We start from the raw sequence: 10,023 nt of genomic DNA on the forward strand, positions 1-10,023 counted from the left end.
ATATTTCTCATAAAGGATGCATGCATACTGTCTGATAATTAAGAAGGCTAAATGTTTGTCCTTTTTTTAAAAGAAAATACAAACTATTTCCATTAAAGTTCTTTTTGCTGGGAAAGCCAAGTACAAGCTTCCTTCGGGAACCAGCAAATAAAATTGCACAGAAATGACATTTCAATTTTAGCTACTGCTGATCCATTTTGTTAAAGCTTCAGGCCTTTGGTGAAAATGGTGTTTTGCTGTGTGAAGTGCAATCCATCTTACTAGTTAACGCAATTGCCATGTGTTACAAGCCATGGTTTAAATGGAAAAATGTAATTTCTCAATCACTAGAAAATTTATTACCATAGAGTGGATACCCAAAAGGCTACCAGATAGACTGATGGTACTGTGAAGTAATTGAAAGACTTGAAATAAACATAAACATGTATTTTCAAAATCTTAGTTTCCTTGAGGCTTTCCTTTAAACCTGCATGTACAATTTGGATCTAACCATTTTTCAGAGAAATTATATCTAGAGGCAGTAATTTGTAATTTGAAGATCTGTCTTTGTAATCATTACTGATCTATGAACTTCTAACAATCTGTTTAGTGTGATCTTAATGTATCTGAGGATGCCTTGAGAGCTATAGCCGGCCTCGCTCTGGAAAGGAAGACTGGTGCACGAGGTCTTAGATCAATCATGGTAAGTTTCTGAAAATATTACCTAAAAGGGTTGGTTTACAGTTGTGTTTGTGCTTGCATACTACTGTGATGAAGAGCTTCGTTTCTGATGGGTCAAAGGATGGGGTTAAGGCAATGTAAGCTTTTAAATGGGTCGCTGAGATTAGAGGATTGGTGCTCAAAGGGGGGGTCAAAATCTCTGGGGGGGTTATGCTATTTTTTTTTAAATGGGCTGTTATTACCACTCTGGAGAGTTACTTCTTGGGTTCCATCGGTGAACTATTGATTAAAGTTAGTCACATGGGAGGAAAATAATTAAACCACATATTAAGCTGTACTCAAGTCCAAGTAATTTCTTTTTGTCATATTCAGTATGTACTCTCGGCATAACTTTCTAATTCTTTAGCGTTAGGTTCCCAGTGTGTGGCAAGTATTGCAAATTCTTTGTATTGTCAATTTTATGAAATCTCATTGGGTTGGATCATATGGAATCTAAGCATGCATCATTCTGCAGTAACTTCATCCAATTAAAATGGCTGACTAAGTTGACTCTCCATATCTGAGAGAACTCCTACAAAACTTGCAAATGATGACTAGGACCCCAGAGAGATACTTTATTGATCCCAAAGGAAACCGCAGTGTCACTATAGCATTACAAATTCATAGATACGCCAATATACAAACTTTGGAAGAGAAATAAGAAAGAATATATTTTAAAAAAATTGTCTCAGAGGGGGTTGTCACTTCCCTGGCTATAAGTTGACTCGCTATAGAACTTAATGGTGAGGGTAAGAATGGCCTCATATGACGCTCTTTGGAGCAGCACAGTTGTCTTAGTCTGTTACTAAAAGTCCTCCTCTGTCCAACCAAGGTGGCATGCAGAGAGTGAGAAACATTGTCCAGAATTTCCAAGATTTTCCGTCAGGTCCTTTGTTTTACCACAGCCTTCAGTGTGTCCAGTTTAACTCCTATAACAGAGCCAACATTTCTAGTCAGTTTATTGAGCCTGTTGACATTAACTGTGTTGATGTCATTTCCCCAGCACAGCACTGCATAAAAGTTTGTACTGGCAACAATAGACTGGTAGAACATGTGAAGGAGAGGCCTGCATACTTGAAAGAACCTTAGACTCCTCAGGAAGTAGAGGTGACTCTGTCCCTTGTATACATCCTCCGTGATGCTGCTCCACTTGAGTCTGTCATCCAGGTGCACCCCCAGGCACTTGTTGGTCCTCACCACATCCACGTCCTCACAATCAATAGGAATGGGGAGCAATGCAGGCTTAGTCTTCCTAAAGTCCATCAACCTCTCCTTTGTCTTACTGAAGTTGAGCTACATAGGATTCAGCCTGTACCATCCTCTACCAGGGCCCTGTACTCATCCTCCCAGGCTCCTTTTATATACCCAACTATTGCTGAGTCATCTGACAATTTTTGCAGATGACTTGCCTCAGTGTTGTACCTAAAGTCCGAGGTATACAGGATAAACAGGAAGGAAGCCAATACAGACCCCTGTGGGCCCCAGTGCTGCTTATAGCTGACACACAGCTCTGAAGCCACATGAACTGTGGTCTATCAGCCAGGTAGTCCATTATTCAGGATACTATGTAAGTGCCAACCTACAGTGAACAGAGCTTCCCCCCCCCCAGCAATGAGGGCTGTATGGTACTGAAGGCACTTGAGAAATCAAATGTGATCCTCACAGTGCTGCCCTGCTTATCCAAATAGGAGTAGACTCTGTTCAGCAGATAGATTACTGCATTGTCAACTCCAATGTGCTCTTGGTAGACAAACTGCAGGGTACTGAGGGCTAAAATGACCAGGGGACAAAGTGAGCCAGGACCAGCCTCTCTAGGGTCTTGATGATGTGTGAGGTCAGGGTCACTGGATGCACCACGATGGCCTTTTGAGAACTCTCTGCTGTGTAATATTACTCATGCCACAGAAACCAGCTCTTAAACCAAGCAGTGTGTGACAACATTTTGGACTGTACTCAAACACGCCCATTTTCCTTCATCTGAATTTCTAACTCTCTATCCTCCTCGCCTTCATGCTTTTCTGGCTTTCTTTCTGATGTATGTATTCTCTACTTCAACCACTCTGGTTAATTAGTTCTATGTTCTCATCATCCTTACAATAAGCTTCTGTTGGAGTTGATGATCATAATGATCTTTATTTACGCAGCTTTACCAAAAATGCTTTCTAGATTTGCTCTGTCCAGATCTCTGTTAGATCACCACTTTGTTCTAAAGTCATATAGAAATTCATTCTGCTATTTAGTCCCTGACTTTGATGAATGAGGTCATGGAACACAACCTCCTACAGATATTTCATCAAAAGCATTTTGAAAATAGTCATACAGCATAGAAGCAGGCTCTTAATAGGATAGCAACACACACAAAATGTTGGTGGAACACTGCAGGCCAGGCAGCATCTATAGGAAGAAGTACATTCGATGTTTCAGGCCGAGACCCTTCAGAAGGACTAACTGAAAGATAAGATAGTAAGAGGTATGAAAGTGGGAGGGAGAGGGGGAAATCCGAAATGATAGAAGACAGGAGAGGGAGGGATAAAGCTAAGAGCTGCAAAGTTGATTGGCAAAAGGGATACAGAGCTGGAGAAGGGAAAGGATCATGGGACGGGAGGCCTCGGGAGGAAGAAGGGGGAGGGGAGGGAGATGGAGAACAGGCAAGGAGTGATTGTAAGAGGGTCAGAGAAATAAGTGACTATAATTCTTCTTGGTATTAAATAGTGATGGAAAACGATCGGACCTAGCTGTAGGTTAGGGTCCTAACATAGAACAGGGCTAGTTTTGGGGCAGTTAGACAAGATCTAGCATAGGTCAATTGGGTAAGCATGTTTGAAAGGAAAGCAGCAAATGCTTAAGACAGTAGATTTCTGTTTGGATGAATGGTAAAGTTTAGGGAACCAAGGCTGAGGAGAGGAGAGATTGAGGTTCCGATCAACAAAAAGTAGGACACATACATTTAGTTTAGGAGATTAAGGATGAATAAATTCCCTGATGACTATAATAAAATTAAAAATACTCTGAACTGGGAAATCAAGAGGGCAAAGAAGATTTGAGATGGATCTAGATGGTAAAGGAAAATCCCAAGAGAAATAGAATGGCTAGAAAGAGAGTAGGTCCCCTGAGAGATCTACAGGGCCACCCAAGTCTTGAACTGCAGGAGACAGCTAGGATTTGTAACAAATATTTCACCTCAGTTTACCGAAGAGCAAATCAGAGAAACTCGAGGTAAGGTAAACAAATGGAGATGTTTTGGAGAAAATTCATATTGCCAGAGAGAAAGTATTTGCAGCTTTATGGTGCATTAAGGTGGTTAAATCCCCAGGGCCTGACTAAGTGCAGGAGGCTGGAGAAGTTGTTGCTGAGCCCTTTATGGAGGTATTGACTTCATTATCCATTGGTGAAGTTGCTGAAGACTGGAAGGTGTATAATGTTTTCTATTGCTTAAGAAGGGTAGCAAGGACAAGCCAGGGAGCTACCGGCATAGACCGGTTGGGCCATGTGGCTGTACCTGTGCTGTATCGCTCATTTGTGATGGGAATGATTTGTGTCAATTTATAATTCCCTCAAAAAGTTTTATCTCAGTTGTTAAATACAATCATTTCTAAGCTATCCATTAGTCTTCTAGCACTACAGCCTTTCCTAATGAATTATCAAAATGGAGCAGTAATGCTTCTACTTTCTTTTCCCTAGATTCTTTGATAGTGTGCCTGCAGACAATTTGGGCTGAGGGTTTTCATGATCATTAAATTTAATTATTCTCATTTTCATTTTTTAATTTGTCTTCACTTAAATATCAACGCACAATATCAATTTACTGTTTCCTCTATCTTCCTTTGGTTTCTCTTTCAATGGTTCTATTCCCATCACCAACTGATCATTTGATTTTATTGTTTCTCTTTATTTTTCTGATTTTTTTTTTGCCTCCCTTTCAGGTTGTATTCATCCATGGAACACTGTGAGGGGTTGGTTTGTTATTTCCTTTTAACAGAATGTAATTTCTTGCCTTCTTCTAAACACAATTTTTCATTGTCCTTCATTGTTGCCACTATTTCTATTAGATGGCATTGAATGACAATCAGGAGGCCAAAGGCACTGCTATCTGACAACTAGCACATCTGTGTTCAGCATTTCAATGCCCAGGCATGGAAACAATGAAATGGTCCAAAAGGGTGTGGTAACTGTATGTTCGCTACAAAGTCAGAGATGAGCACAATCCAGCCCAATAAGACATTGTGGTATTTCAGTTATTTACATAGCGTGTACCCTCAATGGCAACTTGTATTAGGTACACCTATATATCTTAATGCAAATATCTAATCAGCCAATCAAGTGGCAGTAACTCAATGCATAAAAGCATGCCAACAAGGTTGATTTTCAGACTAATCAGAGTGAGGGATGAAATGTGATCTAAGTGACTGACTGTGGAACGATAGTTGGTGCCAGACTAGATGGCTTGGGTTTATCAGAAACTGCTGATCTCCCGGGATTTTCACGCACAACAGTCTCTAGTTTACAGTGAATGATGTGAAAAATGAAAACAAAAAACTGTGGGTGAAAATGCCTTGTTAATGAGAGAGGTCAGAGGAGATTGGCCACGCTGGTTCAAGCTGACAGGAATATGACAGTAACTCAAATAAACACACATTACAACAATGGTGTGCAGAAGAGCATCTCAGAAAGCACAACATGTTGAACCTTGAACCTACAGCAACAGATTACTGCCCTGAGATCCACTCCTGTACCTAATAAAGTGGCCACTGAGTTTATATTAAAGCACCTTGCCTTAGTGTTAAATATTATTCCTACTTGGGGTAAGTCTGATTTGTGCTTGTTGTGAGGTATAACTGCAACTTCTAAAAGTAAGATGTGTTTTCAGGAAAAGCTGCTGTTGGAGCCGATGTTTGAAGTGCCAAATTCAGACATTGTTGCTGTAGAATTGAACAAAGATGTAGTCGATGGAAAGAAACCACCGGGATACATGCGGTAAATCTCCAATGGTCATTTATGTCTGAGGAAAGTGACGGTTACAAAAATTTAAATCTCCAACATGGATTGTGCTTAGTTCTACATATTTGTATCTGAAAGTGGTAGTACATTAATTGTGATGTAGGCAGGTGCTTCTGCTTTCATTTTTGCCTTTTATAGGTCATTTATAGCAAAAGATAGATCACGTGGAAGTTACTTAATGATTGTTGATGAAAACACAAGATTCTCAAAATTACATTTTCCAGTGAACTCATCAAAAATCATTAAGCTGTCATAACTGTGTGACCTGCCCATCAGCTCTGGGGAAAAAAAAACTTAGAATGATCTATCTATATTTATAATATTTCATAAATTTAGAGTTCACTGGGTATTATTTCCATATGGTCAAATCCTATTTTGGAGACTTGGGACTGTTTATGCTTATCTTCATATTTTCTTCAAGTGGCCTTGTCCATTTCTGGTCAAAAAAAATCTTCAAGTTAACTCAACAAATCTTCACGATGTGAAAATGTATTTCATTTCTTTCTCTTTTCTCGAAACATAAAGGTTAGACTCCCTAATTCTGTTCTTGAAGCCTCAACTCTGCCTCAGTGATTTTCCATGTGTTAAGCAGATAATATGCAATTTCTGAAGAAATGTGGCAGTACGATATTTTTCATCAACTCCATGGAGAATTCATGTCAAGCAAATATCACAATTAATTCTAAAATAAATTCTAGAACAAAGCTGGAAAATATGTCCAATTTAAACCTGTTTTTTTATTTTAGGAGTTAGATTAGAATGTTCATTTTGATTTTCAGAAGAATAAATTGTGGAAAACACAATTCTGGTAACAACATAGTAGTCGAGGGTAAGGCAAAGTTATCTTTCATGTCCATTGCAGCTCAGTTATCACCCTAACAGTTCTTAAAACTTCCATCTTATCATGGATGTACTGTTGTACTGATAAAATTCCACCTACAAATACTCTTAGTAAGAAGCTGTTATGTAATGCTGTATTTCCTCATTAGTCCTCTGAAAACATATGTAAAATATTTTCTCTGAAACCACACAGTAGCACTTACTGTCTTGTCTCCCTCCTTTGTTTTCCACTATATGTAAACATTAAAGAAAAGCACACCAAAAAAGGTCACTCTTTCACTGCACCATTGCTATTAAATCTAGACTCATTTTGGGCTGTTGGTCCAGCAGAATCAGAATCATGTTTATTATTACTGACGTTTCAGGATATTTGTAATTTTGTGGCAGTAATACGGTACAAGACAAATATAACTTAAATTTTTAAAAATACTGTAAATAGTGAAAGAGAAGAATAACAAACCAGTATTCATGAGTTTGTGGACAGTCGTGAAACCTGAAGAAGCTGTTATTAAAACATTGTCTGCGGGTTTTTAGTCTCTCGTCACACAGTCCCAATAATAGTAAGAGAGTGAATTTACAGATTGATGGAAATGGCTGAGTCTGCAACCCTCTGCAGCCTCTTGTGAACCTGTGCATTTTAGGTTCAAAACCAGGCTGTGACGCAACCAGTCAGTGTGCCCTCCACCAGCAGATACGTGGGCTGTTCATAGGTAGGTATGGGTAGCACTTCTGTGCTGTCACTTACCAAAATTTGAATAGTAAATGTAGCTCCAGTTCAGCAGCACTGTTCATCTTGAGAAACAGCTGAATCATAGTATTATACACCACAGAAATACTCTGGCGCAACACATCCATGCTGGCCAACGTCTAAGCTAGTCCTATTTGCCTACTTTGGCCGATATTCCTCTGGACTTTTCCTATCTATTTACCTGTCCAAGTGTCTTTAAATGTCATAATTGTTACTTGCCTCTGCCGCTTACTCTGCAGCTTATTGCATATGCCCACCATTATCTAAGTGGAAAAGCTTGTCCTTCAGTTTGAAAATTTTAAATATAATTCCCTTGAACCTAATGCATATCTTCTTTATTTAGAGCGCCCCCGAAGGAGACTGTTGAAGAGGACTATGATTCTGGAGTGGATGATGATCGATGGCATCGCCAAGTAGATGCTGCCAACAACTGAAGATCACAGTACAGAGCAATATGTGCAAGATGAGCCTCATATGAAATTGAAACTAGTTTTAATTAATTTTAAGGCTTTAAACAGTTTATTAACCTGTTCCTCTCACTAGGGAGTTACTGTTTGAAGAGAATAGATGTTTGGTAGGGGTTGACGGTCCATATCCCCTTAGCATGATCTCAGCAGACCTGGAAAATGATCATGTATTTGTAAAATAGTAAAACTTTGTACAGTGGTCATTATGCCATCTCTGAATTTTACTATAAACACATTTCTCAGTGTGTTTATCATATGTTACAATTTTTAAGCAGCTCTTCCCTACAGTTCAGGAACAATTGTGCAACTTGTGTAATGGGAGCAAGATCTTATTGAATATCCTTAAATTTCTCATTAATTCATCAGAACATTTCAGAACTTTGTGCTAGAGGTGCTATAGTCATTTAGAAAAAAAAAAGAATTTCATACTTGCTTTCAGAATGTGGGAATCAGATTGAAGAAGAGACTGCAGCAAAGGGAGATTAAATGGAAAATAGGCAGGTTTTACTCGAAGCTTTTGTGGGGATTTCAGTTTCGATTCTTAATTTGTAATGTTTTGAACATGATTTTGGTTCAGTTGTTACTGTGCTAACCTATGCATAACATTTTAGGTATCTTCAGTATTAAGCACAATACACATGTACTATGTTTTTTTCTGTATTTCTGGGGTATTGTGACCAGAAACAGAATTGATTTTAGTCCTTTAGAAATCCATTTTCTTGCAACACTGAAGGATATGAAGATGAATTTCTGTAAATCCTTGGTTGTATAAATAAAATGTACAAATTGAGTACTTACCAGATTACAAGTTTGGTCACCTTGGCATTTAGAGCTATTAATGAACAGACAGGCTTAGAATTATTTAAACAAGCAGACTTCAAGAAGAAGCATGGAAACTGATAACTATTTTCACAGATGCTTGTGTCATCCAAAACATGACTGCATTTGCTTCACAGAAAATCCTAGATGACATTGTTTCATCTTTTAAAAATTAAAAGAATTTTTGTACATTTGTGCATTTCTTTGGCAAAGTTTGTGAACCACTATCATTGTATAATTAGAATTGAGCCAATTGCTTCTCTTATATTATTTATAGCCAGGTTTTACTTGATGATAAGTAAATTTTAAAAAATAATACCTTGAGTTTGGTTAACAATTCCTAAGCGAGGTGGGTGGTATAATGCAAATCCACCTATTTATGTAAATTTTTTTTTGAAAATAGTTACTTAAATGATGCCTGACAATAATTACAGGAGAAAATTATTTAACAAAATTAAGTTCCATGATTGTAGGAATTAAAAATTATTTTGTAAGAATTAAAATTATTTTGTAAGAATAGCTATAAATGCAATTTGATAAAAACTTAAACTGTAACACTTGAAAAGCACATATATCCAATCATAATGGCAACACTGTTCTCTTTCCAAACAGAAGTATTTTCTCAAGAAATGAAAAAGCCTAGAAGCAAATGTATTTAAAAATTAGAAAATTTACTTGCTCATCAATGTTTTACTCAGTAAAATGCTCCTGATTTTCAGATATTGCAGATTTAAAAAAAAGTTTGATCATAATTGATATTTTACATTCAAAACAGTAAATATTATTTGCATTCCTCATTATCATAAAAATAAGTACTTTATTTTATAAACATAAGATTCTGAAGATGCTGGAAATCCAGAGCAAAACGTACAAAATTCTGGAGGGTCTTAGTAGAGGAATAACCAGCAGAAGCCCATCTTCAGGGTGATTAAATTATTTTGCTACAAATTATTTTGTTTTTTGTCGGATTAAATAGAATCAAAAATATAAATTATGGTGAATAATAACTCCATACAGTTGCTATTAAATTATTAACATAGTTTTACTAGACTTGACCTGTGTATAGTTTTAGTTGATTAATAATAATCCTCCACTCCACCCACCTCTGGGTTAGAAGGCAAACCCCCACTTGAATAAGTTTAATTTACCCTAATATTCAAAGCAAATTAATTTTGTGGGATTTGTAGTACATGTATATCAATTGTTTATATATATATATATATATATATATGTTTCATTCCAAGAAAGATCATTTAGTGAAAATTGGTAATTTAAAAATGTGATTCCATTAGTTTCTACCTAAGTACCATTTTTAAAAATCCAACAATCTGGCAATACTAGATTAGTATTACTAGAGTATGGTAATACTAGATTAGCAGGTTTTCCAGACTATTAAATGTTACCAGTACAAATACCCAAAGATGCATACCTAGCCCACTGCTCTATTCTCCC

General features: G+C 37.3%; 1 protein-coding gene and 1 long non-coding RNA gene across 4 annotated transcripts in view; one reads left to right on the forward strand and one right to left on the reverse strand.

Moving 5' to 3' along the window:
- clpxa (caseinolytic mitochondrial matrix peptidase chaperone subunit Xa) overlaps nucleotides 1-8,554 on the forward strand; it is a 48,896-nt gene extending 40,342 nt beyond the window's left edge. For both annotated transcript variants that reach the window (XM_059952820.1, XM_059952821.1), the window contains 3 exons: nucleotides 590-682; nucleotides 5,567-5,673; nucleotides 7,629-8,554. In XM_059952820.1, coding sequence (XP_059808803.1) covers nucleotides 590-682; nucleotides 5,567-5,673; nucleotides 7,629-7,719 — 291 coding nt within the window. In that variant the 3' untranslated portion in view covers nucleotides 7,720-8,554. The remainder of the gene's footprint in view (nucleotides 1-589; nucleotides 683-5,566; nucleotides 5,674-7,628) is intronic.
- The window catches only part of LOC132382537 (uncharacterized), a 79,091-nt gene that overhangs the window by 28,079 nt on the left and 40,989 nt on the right, over nucleotides 1-10,023 (reverse strand). The gene's annotated exons all lie outside the window — the stretch shown is intronic.

This window comes from Hypanus sabinus, chromosome 28, assembly GCF_030144855.1.
Source record: "Hypanus sabinus isolate sHypSab1 chromosome 28, sHypSab1.hap1, whole genome shotgun sequence".
NCBI lineage: Eukaryota > Metazoa > Chordata > Chondrichthyes > Myliobatiformes > Dasyatidae > Hypanus > Hypanus sabinus.